Source organism: Etheostoma spectabile, chromosome 9 (genome assembly GCF_008692095.1).
Source record: "Etheostoma spectabile isolate EspeVRDwgs_2016 chromosome 9, UIUC_Espe_1.0, whole genome shotgun sequence".
NCBI classification, from domain to species: domain Eukaryota; kingdom Metazoa; phylum Chordata; class Actinopteri; order Perciformes; family Percidae; genus Etheostoma; species Etheostoma spectabile.
The window spans coordinates 15,925,727-15,938,912 of NC_045741.1; the positions used below are offsets into that span (position 1 = coordinate 15,925,727).

Here is a 13,186-nt window from a genome sequence, read left to right on the forward strand (position 1 = left end):
TGCCTCTGGACTAGGGCAGGATATTTAAAACAATTACGATACCAGTATCCTTAAAGTGCTACAGATTTTCACATTAAATCAAATATTGCTTGTGGTGATTTGCTGCAAGCAAAGCCATACAATGTTTTCTCTAGATCTGGGTAAAAAAGGGAAAGAATGCAAGTACCGTTTGACTGGAGAAGTTTTTATACTACTCTTTTCTAATTTGAAATGTAGGAAGTCAGCCAACGCCAATATTCAGAGAAACTGGACTTAGAACTTTGACAAACAGAGCATGAGGATTTTTGAACAAACTCTTGAACTCTTCCGAGAATACTGGTAAAATTGTGTTTCCTTTACACAGAAAGCAGTTTATTTATCTCACGGTCAAGAAAGCGTAAACGCCTTTAGCGAACCTAGCAGTGTCAACGTGCACGTACGAGCGTACGAGCACCGAGGGCGAGTAATAGTGGGCGTCTCTTTTCATTGGTTGATTTGTGTGTCAATCAAACAAACAAACCTTATCATCGGGTTTGTGATATCTATCATCCGGGTGATTAAACCAATCGCAAAGCGTAGTTTCTGAGGTGGGCGTGACTCAGAATAGCCTCAGCTAGCTAATGTTAGAAGAAACCCCATACAGGGAATATTTAGCTACAGAACGAAACGAAATAGATTGAACAAAACAGGGAGAGGACAATACTCTGCTGCAGGAGGTAATATTCCACATACAGTATTCGTTGTGTTCAATCGCGGAGACCGTATTCTCGTTTGGTGTTGTGTGATGGCTGTCGTCGCGCTGTTTTGTTTTTTTCTAAATGCAGATATGAAAGTAGCTAATGTTACCTAGCTGGAAGCTAACCAACGTTAGCTAAGAATAAATAGCTATACGTTAATACACAGTGACGTGTAGTTAAATATAACTGTTGGTTTTGCGTACCGTTATATGCACCGCTTAAGTCGATTGCATTGAAGGTTAATTTGAGTTACATGTTTTACCCATTTCGAAGCGCTTAGCTCCGGTTTTTATGTAAAATGCTAACGGGAAACGTTAATGTTAGTTGTGCAAAGCAGTCGTCGCCTTCAGCAGCAGCAGCAGCAGCAGCCTGTAATACCTGCTCATTTTAAATCTAGCAGCCTCGGTTTACTGTCACGTCAAAAATATCAATCGACTATCAGGAGAATAAATACTGTTAATGAGGATTACCATTTCTGTACTTTAGTAAGGAGAACAGTGTGTTGCAATATTGAATCGAGTTACGGGCCCAGATAGAGTTAAAGGGGCTATTTAGGCCTCTTTTTTGTTGTTGTGGATAGACAGCTGGGTGTCATGTGGCCTGCCATAATCCAGAGTCTCTGTAAGACAACGTTACAAATTTGTGAAAGTGACTATTTTGAAAATAAAACTGGTAGTATCGTCAAATTGTCGGTTAATGACAGCCCTTTTATTTTGGAAGACATGCATTTCTCAGTCACTAAGAAGGAAATACTATTGTGTTGAATTGAATTTATATTAAATTCAGCAAAGTATACCTAACTCTTGCTTAAAGCCCACAGCATGTTTCCTGCTATACATTGTGTTTGTGCTTGATGCAAATGACTTGTTGAATTTCCCGCATTTGCCTTGCCCTGTAGTAGGAATCTAAAGATGTGCGTGAGAAGCTGCATGAAGTGCAAATATGGGGATACAGTGTTGTGTTGTGTGTGTGTGTGTGTGTGTGTTGTGTTTGTTTTGTTTAAACCAGAAACGGTATTTGGCACTATTCAAACTAGGGATGCTCCAATACAGATATTGGATAGCAGGCCGATATTGACTCAATTAACTGGATTAGGTATCTGTGATATTGGGGTGATCTTTTCAATAACATTCTGTGTTTTAATTACCATATACATTATGTACTGGAATTTAGGCCTGCACGATTAATTGTTATACAATCACAATCTCGGTTCACCCTGTTCACGATTTTTATTTTAAAAAAAATGTGCTTAAAAAAAATTAGCGACTTAGATTCTCATTTAATGTTATTAGCTGACTGCATCACAAAATCAAAAACACTACTACTTTCTTATGTGAGTTTTAAACATAGACGGTATTAAATAGATTTTAAAGCGCTCCTAAGCGCTGCAATGCTCTCCCTTCTCTTCTTTGAAGCCTCTATGTGTACAGGCTTGTGGTGATGCGCAATGCGGGATAGGTGTCATTAAAAAAAAAATCTATGTTTAGTACTGCCAATTTGTTTTATGGTATAAAAAATCGTGGCAGAGAATCGTGATATCAATACTAAGCTAAATAATCAGGATTCATATTTTTCACCTTGTGCAGGCCTACTGGAATTCCATTTCTGCTTAAAGTAGCTATATGTAACTTTCAGTTTGTGTTGGTTCTAGTGGCCATATTGTACAATAGTGTTAGTGTTTTTACCACATCTGCTGGCGTGAAGGTCTTTTCTTGACGGTGCTGTATTGCACACTGTATAGTACTGAGTTAGCGTTACTGGGAGATCATATAGTCGTGATGAATGTTTTGCTGAACCAGAAAAATCATTAATTTACATTAATACAATACTAGAATAAGTTACAGATGCATCTTTGCATTTCAAGTGTTGCAAATGGTAACTTTGCCTACTTTGGATGTCTCTTGAGCTAAACCAGGTATCCCTGTTACTGTGTCACAAGCCAAAGCAACAAGAGCAACCAACATAATAATAACTTGATGAGTAGCGCATTTCATAAAACCCACGGATGCTTTACACAAGTAATGTTACAAAGAGACAAGTGAAATAAAAAAGGCCAACACAACCCTAAACTTTAAAGAATAAAGCAACATAAACCCGCATTGTATTGTTAGTTATTTTATTAATGAAATAGGCCTATTACATACCTGAAGGCCAATTCGGGGTGGGTTTTGAATAATTTACAATCCTGTAATTATCTCCATCTGTTAAACATGCGACCAAAGTTGACTCACGTTATCGCCTATTGTCCTTTTTAGTTTTTAGTTTAATTTCCTTCTTTCCTGTGATGGTGCTGCCCCAGTAACAGCCGTAACTGCAACATATAACTTCTAAAATAACATTAAAATACAATTAGGCCTACATAAAGAACTCTCTTGCTTCCTTTTACCTGGCTCCCCTGGCTGGTTACGCTAACTCAGGCTTTTCCGGTGTTACAAAGAAATCTGTGACCCATCAGAATGTGTCACTGTAGCACCGTCTACCTGCCGCAAGTCATTCCCTGACTTTGTGTGAAAAATCAGACCCTGGCAGATGCCTTACTAAAAACTAAATAAAAATAGAATAACATTTTGTTTTCACGGTTAGTCTCAGTTGCAGTTTTAGGTAATTTAAGACCATTGTATTAAAAATGACAGAGCTCCAGAAACAAATAAAAAAAGTTACATATCATCACTTTAAGTTTTGACCCTTTGTTGCTGCATTTTACAGAGTGTGTATGTGTGCGTGTCGGTCTGTCCGTCCGCCCATCCGCCTGTCCGTCCGTAGAAATCCCCACCAATTGGTCCAAAAAATGTCTAATTGTCCCAGTTAGATTGTGAATTCCCTAAACCTATTCTTTATAAATCTTTACAACCATTCTTTGAGAGAACAATGCAGACCTGCCGTATTACCCAATCTAAATTTGCCATTTTCAGCATGTAGCTTGCGAGCTCGAGGTTTTGTGACCGGCAACCCACAGAGAGTGGAAGCAGAGGGCCACACACACGCCGAATGTCAGCCAATTATCCTGGAAATGTACTTCCGTTGATCCAGGCTAGTGAACCTAATCTAAACCACGTCCAAGTGTTGCAGAGCAAATGCAGATGTATTTTCTGTCATGCCAATCTTAAAGCTTAACTTTTTTATTTTCCTCAATCATTATTTCATTGTTTTATTTATCTAGCCTACCGATATATTATCATGTGTGATTGACACTTAAAGTGGCCTATTTCTGGTAATTGTGGACTGCCAATTAGAAAATGTTGATTTATTTTTATTCTATTTTTTGGGAGGCACATGTGTGTTTGCCAGTACCTCTTCAAACTGAAAACCTCTTACCACCTGTTGGGTGTGTGAAGCAAACCGATAACTTCTCGCCACCTGTTTGTGTGTTTTCCTGTTTGTGTGTAAAACAAACCATTAATTTCATGTGACCTGTTAGTTTGGGGAAAAAAAAGAATTGTAATGTTTGCAGTGCATTCTCCCCTGGAGCAGTCAGGATCTTTTAAGAGCACAAAACTGTGTACTCTACTCAAAATACACAACTTCATTTTCCTGCTGACAAAGCTGTGCTTTTAAGGAAGGTGCACCTTTTTAAGGAAGTTAACATTATGGTTCTGATTCAGCTAATACAAATAGTAGGCTAAACCTATTCAGGGCTGCTAAAGGCCTGCATGTAGAGTTGAGGGATATGCTTTACATCATTATACAATATTATTTTCCATTTAACTTTTAAAGTGTTAGTCATCTAACCCTCCTGTTGTCCTCGGGTCAAATTTGACCCCTTTAAAAAATGTCTATCTGAAATACGGGTTTCTTTTTAACCACATTACCACACCAATGGATTGGATTCCATACAACGCTCTTTGCAAATACGGATCACTTTCATTCCTCTGATAATTATTAGTAAAAAAAAATTAATTTCAATTTCTGCTTTTTTTTAACTCAAATATTAGGTATACTTCTATATAAATGAGGGTTATTGACCATGAATTCCAAAAATTATGTAAAAATAGTGGTAGTAAGGGGGGTGTTAGTGAAAACTAAAAAACAAACAAAATATTGTCCGTTTTTGACCCGGGAGGACATCACACGGGTTAAATTACAATTCATGTTGCATACAATTCAGCAGAGTAGTTTTCTTTTTAAATTTTACATTCAACAAAATAAACGCATTTTTGATTTTATGAAGTAGAGGCAAAAAGGGTACAACATACTAGCTAAGCCATAGTATGTATGCTGTGTCGTGATGTGAAAATAAAATATTTTGGCGATATGAAAGGAAGGCAACACCAGACATATGTCTTACTTAAAGCACATCTACAGCTCTTTTTTGCCTGCAATAAATTTTCAAGTAACTCTGAAACGTGTTATCTGCATTTTTTGCAGCATAAATTATTATAAAATCCAGGCTATATAGATAGATAGATAGATAGATAGATAGATAGATGGATAGAGTGAGTACTGCGTGTGTATGTGTTAACAGCACACCAGATTGAAATGTGTGATTAAGACACGGTGGAAAATGTGTTAATCTGTCATTTGCAATGTGTACAGTGGCAAGAAAAAGTAAGTGAACCTTTCTGAATTTCATTGTTTTCTGAATAAATCATGAAATGTGATCTTATCTTCATCTAAGTCAAGGGTATTGACAAACATTATGTGTCTAAAATAATGACACAAACACATTCTGATCTTTCATGTCTTTATTGAACGCACTATTCAACTTTTCAAATGGTATTGGAAAAATTAAGTGCACCCTTAAAATTTCTGGTTGTCCCTCCCTTGGCAACAATAGCCTCAACCAAGCGCTTCTTGTAGCTGTGGATCAGACCAGTGGATTTAGCCCCTTCTTCCTGGCAGACCGGCTTTAGCTCTTTATTCTTTGGACGGCTCATGGCCCTCTTCAAGTCAATCCACAGCATCCCTATTGGGTTGAGGTCTGGGTTCGGACTTGGCCACTCCAAAAGGCGAGTTTCGTTTTTCTGAAGCCAGTCTGTTGTGGACTTGCTCCGGTGTTTTGGGTCATTGTCCTGTTTTATCACCCACCTTCTACACAGTTTCAGCTAGGGCTGAACGATTTTGGAAAAAAATCTTAATTGTGATTTAGTTTTTATTTATTCATTTTTTTGCGATTTAAAATGTGATTTATTTGTTAAGCTCATTATCTCCTGTAATATTTAACAATTATTAAGACAAACAAGTGATTGTATGACTAACACAATATTAGATGAATTAAACTGTCCTTTTACTATTATTGAATGAATGAATTTATATGAAAGACATTTATATATAAACTACTTTAATCACAGTGAGTGATTTGTTGAACTTACAGCTGTGTAATACAATGACATGTAATAATTACCATGGCAACATAAAGCACTGACAAATAAGCCTGGTGTAAACATTTATATTAAAGTTAGTAAGAATCACAAAAGGCACGTTTTGCACAACACGTGACTATTTACAGCAACCCCCTCTGCTGCAGACTGTTTTACTCTTGCGTGTCATGTGACCAAGGTATAATCACAGCCTCTGCGATTAGAAAATCAAGTTTTAACATATCACAATTGGGAAATAAATATTCCCCTCAATGATTCCAAGCTGGCCAGGCCCTGATGGAGCAAACCAGGCCCAATGATATGGGCCCCCAATGATGATGTTTCCTCCACCTTACTTTACAGTTGGGATGCTGTTTTCATGATGTTATGCCACTTTTGCAATGTATGCCGATGATATGCCTTTCTACCCCACATGTAGTGCTGTGTTTTTTCCATATAGTTAAATCTTAGTTTTATCAGTCCACAAAACATGTTGCCAGTACCACTGTGGCGTGTCAATGTGCTCTTTTGCAAACTTCAGGAAAACAATGTAAAACTGCTACAATGTTCTTTTTAATGCAACAATGCAATGCAGCAATGTTCTCTTTTGGAAGCAGTGGCTTCCTTTGTGGTGTCCTTCCGTAGATACCCTGTTTGTTCAATGTTTTACGTATCGTAGACTCATGAACAGAGATGTTAGCTAGTTGCAATGATGCCTTCAAATCTTTGGCTGTCATTCAGGATTGTTTCTTGACTCACTGACGAGTCTTTGTTGTGCTCTTGATGTCATTTTGACTGGGTGTCCACTTCTTGGTAGAGTAGCAACAGTCCCAAAGTGTCTCCATTTGTAGATTGTTTTCCTAACTGTAGACTGGTGAATTTCTAAAGTCTTTGAAATAACTTTACAACCCTTGCCAGCTTCATGTAAATCACCAATTCTTGATTGTAGATTCTCTGAAAGCTCTTTTTGGCAAGGCATGACTAAACATAAGCGTGTTCTTCTTGTGCAGAGCAAACTCCAAAAGTTTGAGGGTTTTTCTTTATCAGTCAGAGTAACTGTAGTCCACACCTCCAAACTCATTATCTTAACAATACTCCAGGTGAGCACCAGTTAGCTTTTTTAAAGTCATTAACTCAAGGGTTCACGTACTTTTTCCACAGGCACTATGAGCTTTTTTGGTTGTTCTCAATAAAGACATGAGAGATCAAAACAATTTTGTGTTATTTTACACACATTTGTCAGTACCCTTGACTAAGATGAAGATCAGAGCACATTTTATGACAAATTTATTCAGAAAACAATGAAACTCCAAAATGTTATTTGCCACTGTATATCATAATGTATTCTCATGAGAATTCTTTATTCATTTATTGTCAAATGTGTGTTGAATGTAAATGTGAATTTAGCTGAGACTATTCTTAAAAGAGGTAATCTATTCAGTTATTGGTCCATGCCTATGTCGTCATCCAAAATCCCGTGTGAGGCACAGCAAAGTGTTGTAAATCATAAGACTGACATTTAAGATGTAGTCCTACACTTAACTTAAAAATAATAAATAAATAACCTTTAGGCACAGCTTTGAGCCAAGCTTTTCTTTACTCTTTATTCAATTCAGTTTGCCCTAGAGAGGTCTGCACTATAGAGTACAGCGCTTTCAGTTGTCCTTGAAGCTATCTGGGTGGAGTTTGTTGTACTTACCGTAAGGTCGGTGGTTTGTCCAACACAAGCCTCAGGGCAGCTACGATTTGGGTACAACTTAATTCACACAGTAAGCAAGTACTGTGGTTGAAATGTCCTGTAAAACAAAGTTATGTAAAAGCTTCCCTGACAAGTTGAAAAAGAGTGAAATAAAGGGATCAATTCTGTGGCTGACAGAGAGATAATGGGAGACGTTGCGAGTGAGGTGAGAGAATTAATGTGCTGGCTTAAATGCTTATGCAAAAACAAGTCTATTGAAACATCTAGGCAAACATCCTTCACTGTCACACAGCAGTAAACCACACAGTACAGCAGTTTGTAGTTTTTCTACCTGTTACTGGTCCATTTGGCAAGGTTTGACATCTTTTGGCCACTTAAAAATGTAATTGGAGCTAGCCATAGTATGTTTTTATTAGATTGGTTTGGTATAGCATATTCAGCGAAATACAGTCAATGCCATGGCTAAACCTCCTTGGTACTGCAGTGTACCAGTTTTTCAAAAACACAAATGCAGAGAGTCAGGGTTTCATAGGTCACAGAACCTGTCCTTAACTTACAAATGGGGTTATACATCTCATTATAGATAAGGCAAAACCAGAAGTAAGTGTTATCCAAGGGGAAGCCAGGTGTTGCTATGTGACATATTTTTACAAGCTAACTCTTATCAGAGGATCTGAAAATTTAAGAGAAATGGATGCAGTTTGTTTGTTAAAATTGTAATGTTCCAGGCAAACGTCAAGCAAAAACAAATGAATGCAAATCAGTTATCAAAGCATTTGCATTTTCTAATCGACTAAAGGTTTGAGCTTTACTATAACTGTTTCAATGAACACTAGTGACAGATAATATTGTTGTCCAAATGTCAAACTGTAAACTGTCAAACCGAAAAGAAGAACATCGCACATGCTTTTCCTGTTTGTTAGACAACTACTCTACCAGCACTTAATGTTTATTCTGGCCACTTTTTCAGTTTGATTAGCTCCTACAAATTCACACGTCTGGTCATGTTGTTAAAAAGTTTCAATTTAAGAACAAAATAAAAAATATGTTGCTGCTTGACCCTTAATGAAACACTTACATGTTGCCTACCTTGCAGCAGCTCCCAATTTGCAAAAAGGTAAAGTTTGAATGAAGCTAAAATAGACCAAATATGCCCTGATTGCCCATCTATCCTCTCCAGGTTTACCTGCAACCCTGAAAAGACCCAATGGCTACTGACACCCAGGAGCCAGCATTAGCTGAAATCCCAGACACAGCAGTGACCTCAGAACAGGATGCTGCTCCAGATGTCATCCCGGCTCTGCCTGCAGACCCAGACGTGGCCCCAGTCCTTGTTCCAGGTTCTGAGCTGCCCCCGGCCCCACTGCTGCCAAACAGCACCAAGAACCCCAGCTGCAAGATCATGACCTTCCGGCCCACCATGGAGGAGTTCAAAGACTTTGCCAAATACATTGTCTATATGGAGAGTCAAGGAGCTCACCGTGCTGGCCTGGCAAAGGTGAGGGCAACACATATTCTCTCACATTGATACTCCCTCTAGTCCTAGAGGCAAGGTCTAATTGTTGCATTTTCCATCCCAATGTATACTGCAAGGGGAAATTACAATTGTTATTACACACACGCTCAGTACAAATGTTGAGGGAAAGGAGCCCCTGCTTGCCATATTTTTGGTCCAATTGGGGACTTGAACGCGGGTTCAAGTCCCGACTTGAACCCGCGTTCCCAATGCTGGCCGTTCCCTCCGGTTCCCAACCCAACTCCCTACTGACTGAGCTACTGCCAGCTGCAATTTGCCATTCCCACTCTTGCAAAGCCAAGCCTCTATTTAGATGCGCGGCAGAATTAATGTTGACATCGCCGAGGGTCTGATCCCGGTCCACCCAGAGTATCGTCCAAATCAGCAAACTTTATGTTGCTGGTTTGACCCAGAGCTGGCGCGGTTTACAAGACCGCTCTGACCCCAGGCGCTGGATTTTGCACTGGCTGAATTTGAGACATTGGCTAACTGAAAGCCCGTCTCCAGAGAGGCTATCCGCTCTCCTCCCGCCAGAGTCTCCTAGTGGCGGGGAGTGAGGCAGAAAGACCGCGGGGGTGCGCTAGCTAGCTAACTTATCATGAGTCAACTTCCCATAGAGCTACTGTAGTGGGCAGATTTTATCGTTGTGTAGCCCAAAAGTAGCTTTATATGTGCTTTGAACATTTCAACGTTATCAATGTGCATTAGACTTCTTCTGCTTTTTGGTTGTCATAGCACATCTAAGTAAACTGGAATCGATCAATTAGTTCTTTACTGGATTACTGTGTTGCAAAATGGTATGTTATAATGAAAAAATAAGCTGTGTGGCAAAAATGGTGTCTTACTGTTACTGAGTATAATTCTGTGACATTGTATAATTTACAATTGCAGTCTGACGCATCATCTGGTGTTTCCTTTGTTTCCCCAGAAGTTAGAGCAACTGAAGGGGGGGTAAAGGTCAAAGGTTTTATGTTGCCATTGACTGGCGACCAATTGTAACGGACCGTTACCTTGAATAAAATTACAGATTTTAAACATTATTGGAAACATTTGAGATAATGTAAGTACACAATTTAACAAAATATATAACAGGTCTAGTCATTTTTAGACATTTTAATGCGGAAGTGTTACACATTACGATTATTTTTTTAAAAAATGTTTTATTGATGTCTAAAACTATCAAACTAATTAAAATTGACTAGGCACAAAGTGGGGTATTAAAATTCCATAACCAAAAAAAAAAACTATTATACATTTTGTATTTATTTAGTATATTTTAACAGTTGGTTTTATGTGACAAAATGTATTGGTTTTAGAAGCTTTTATAAGCAAATGTTTGACATGTTGTCATAAATTAATGTTCAGTCAGTAAATAAAGACTAATCCCATCTGATTGTCTGAGTATCAATTGTTCAAACGGTATACATTAAATAAGAATGGTAGCAAATCAAGTACCATAAGACTGTTGAGTGTAAATATTTAGCTGCATTTGGCTACAGTGTAATTTTAGTGTCATTTTAATGAATGTAATTATAAATTCTACCAATCCTTCTCTGTCACCAGGTGATTCCACCTGAAGGTTGGAAGCCACGGAGGTCCTACGACACCATCGAGGGCATGGTGATTCCAGCTCCCATCATGCAGGTGGTGACCGGACAGTCTGGTCTGTTTACCCAGTACAACATCCAGAAGAAGTCAATGACAGTGGGCGAGTACCGCAAGCTGGCCAACAGCAAGAAGTAAGTTGGTCCCCAGTCCAGAGGCCTCATTTATAAATGTGGTTGCTCTATATTTGTAGAGATTGTCATCCACGTGTTTGGATGGATTGAGGCTGATGGTGAGAGGCTTGTCACTTTTATCTTCCAAGCAAAGTTTTGTTTTAATAATTAATAAATTCAAAATAAGCTTAACGATTAACAACCATTGGTTTATCAATAAGCCTGTGAAAGTGAAAAAGTAACCACTACCACTTATCCACACACCTAAGACAATAGTTTCAATATCCTATGTGGATCCTTCTTTCTATTTTTATGCCTAAAGTGGCTAACAAGCTAAAAGCCAATGATTGAAAACTGAAAAGATGCTGGTTGCTTTTCAGTATGAGTATTTAGTTGAAGGGCTGTCTCCGTACACACTGCTCACAATATGACTCTTGTGCCGTTTCCAGGTACTGCACACCACGGCACAAAGACTTTGACGACCTAGAGAGGAAGTACTGGAAGAACCTGACATTTGTGTCACCCATTTATGGTGCTGATGTCAGTGGCTCCATCTATGATGAGGTGAGGGTTGTGTGTTCCCAAGAAGTGTGTAAGTGCTGGTGCCGATTTGCTAACCCTGCTAATTCAGCTAGCTTGATCAGGGTTATTAATCATGACCACTCAGTGATTGAAGGGCAAAAAAGAATTTACTCCACTTTTAGCATTATAGGTCAACTGTTTTCGGTGACAGTGGACCTTTTGTAAATTGACATTTTTTCAGAATTGCTGGTTTACAAATATTAACATAACTAAAATGCACCTCAAGATTAATTAATCCACTATATAATCCATATTAATTGATGAATTGATAAGTAATTATGAAATGTCTTCAATATAAAAAACATGAGTTGTTGCCTAAATCACAAAAGGTTCAGATCAGGGAGCCAGGAGCCACATTTTGCTTTGACTACAGCACCATCAGGTGGTCATTGGTAGACTTCGAGGACCACTTTGAGTGTGGTGTGTATAGCAGACTACTCTGTTCAAGCTTATCTTAAAAAATCCTTTTGTCTCTGTTCAGGACATTCAAGAGTGGAACATTGGCCATCTGAACACGCTGCTGGACATGGTGGAGCAAGAGTGTGGCATCGTCATCGAGGGTGTCAACACTCCCTACCTCTACTTCGGCATGTGGAAGACCACATTTGCCTGGCACACTGAGGACATGGACCTCTACAGCATCAACTACCTGCACTTTGGACAGTCAAAGTCCTGGTCAGTTGCTTTCTTAAATTACTATATTAGTTAAATAATAATAATTGACGACAATAATAATTAAATTACAGTATATGCGAACAATGAAGGCTAGTAGCAGAATTCTGCGTAGACAACTCAGTGGAGGCCTCAGCATATCAAAAGCCACTTTTGGGCTATGCTCTGATCTGTTGTTGATTAATTGATGAATTCAGTCAACAGGAAAATTAATTGCTGCAGCACTATGACAATGATGAGCATATAGACTGTATATCTAACATGTTTAGCTGTTTCCTCATCTTTTTGTTTGAATTTTGGTTGTGGAGGTACTGGTATCAAGAAAAAGACCCACAAAGACTCACACACAAAAACAGAAAGTGATCATCAAAGCATGCTAGTCCAGGTGAAAGCTCCTGTTCCTGCAGTGTATGTTCTTCCTATGTCACTTTTCCTGCTATTTCATCTGCTCTGTAGTGTACTTCAGTAGTCTTTAACCTATTTATCACAGTGAACCAGTCTAAAGCGCTCATGAGCGAGGCTACCGAGTGGGGAATTTTCTATTGGGTATATAACATCACAACTTCATGCTAACTACATTGGTCGCAGTTTTTAGATTCTTGTTTTTCAGGAGCAGCAAGTTTTAGATACAACAAAGTCTTTGGCGTAGACTATAATGCTGTTTACTTGTGCTGCTTTGAGCATACTCTATTGTGCTCAGAGTATTGAGGCTTGTCATTGGTTATTTCAATATCTGAGGGTTCCTTATTTGGAAAATTATCTATCTACAGTGGGGTTCGAATGTTTGGGCACCCCAGGTAAAAATTTGCATTAATGTGCATAAAGAATGGAAACATTTTCAAAAGGCATCAAATGACAGATTAGACATTCGTATAAAATGTCACAAAAAGTTAGATTTTATTTCTATCATTTACACTTTCAAAACAACGGAAAAAAAATAGCGTCTGCAAAAGTTTGGGCACCCTGCAGAGTTAATATCTTGTACT

The 13,186-nt window shown here is 38.5% G+C and overlaps 1 protein-coding gene across 3 annotated transcripts in view; it reads left to right on the plus strand.

Annotated features, from left to right (window-relative positions):
• Positions 1–542: 542 nt before the first annotated feature.
• Positions 543–13,186, plus strand: part of kdm4b (lysine (K)-specific demethylase 4B) — a 52,829-nt gene continuing 40,185 nt past the window's right edge. The window contains exons 1-5 of one of the 3 annotated variants that reach the window (XR_004333352.1): positions 543–695; positions 8,893–9,210; positions 10,792–10,967; positions 11,396–11,510; positions 12,010–12,203. Coding sequence is in view for 2 of the 3 variants with exons in the window: in XM_032525126.1 (XP_032381017.1) it covers positions 8,920–9,210; positions 10,792–10,967; positions 11,396–11,510; positions 12,010–12,203 (776 nt within the window). In the remaining variant the exon portion in view is untranslated. The remainder of the gene's footprint in view (positions 696–8,892; positions 9,211–10,791; positions 10,968–11,395; positions 11,511–12,009; positions 12,204–13,186) is intronic. The other 2 variants (XM_032525126.1, XM_032525127.1) reach the window with 2 other exon arrangements.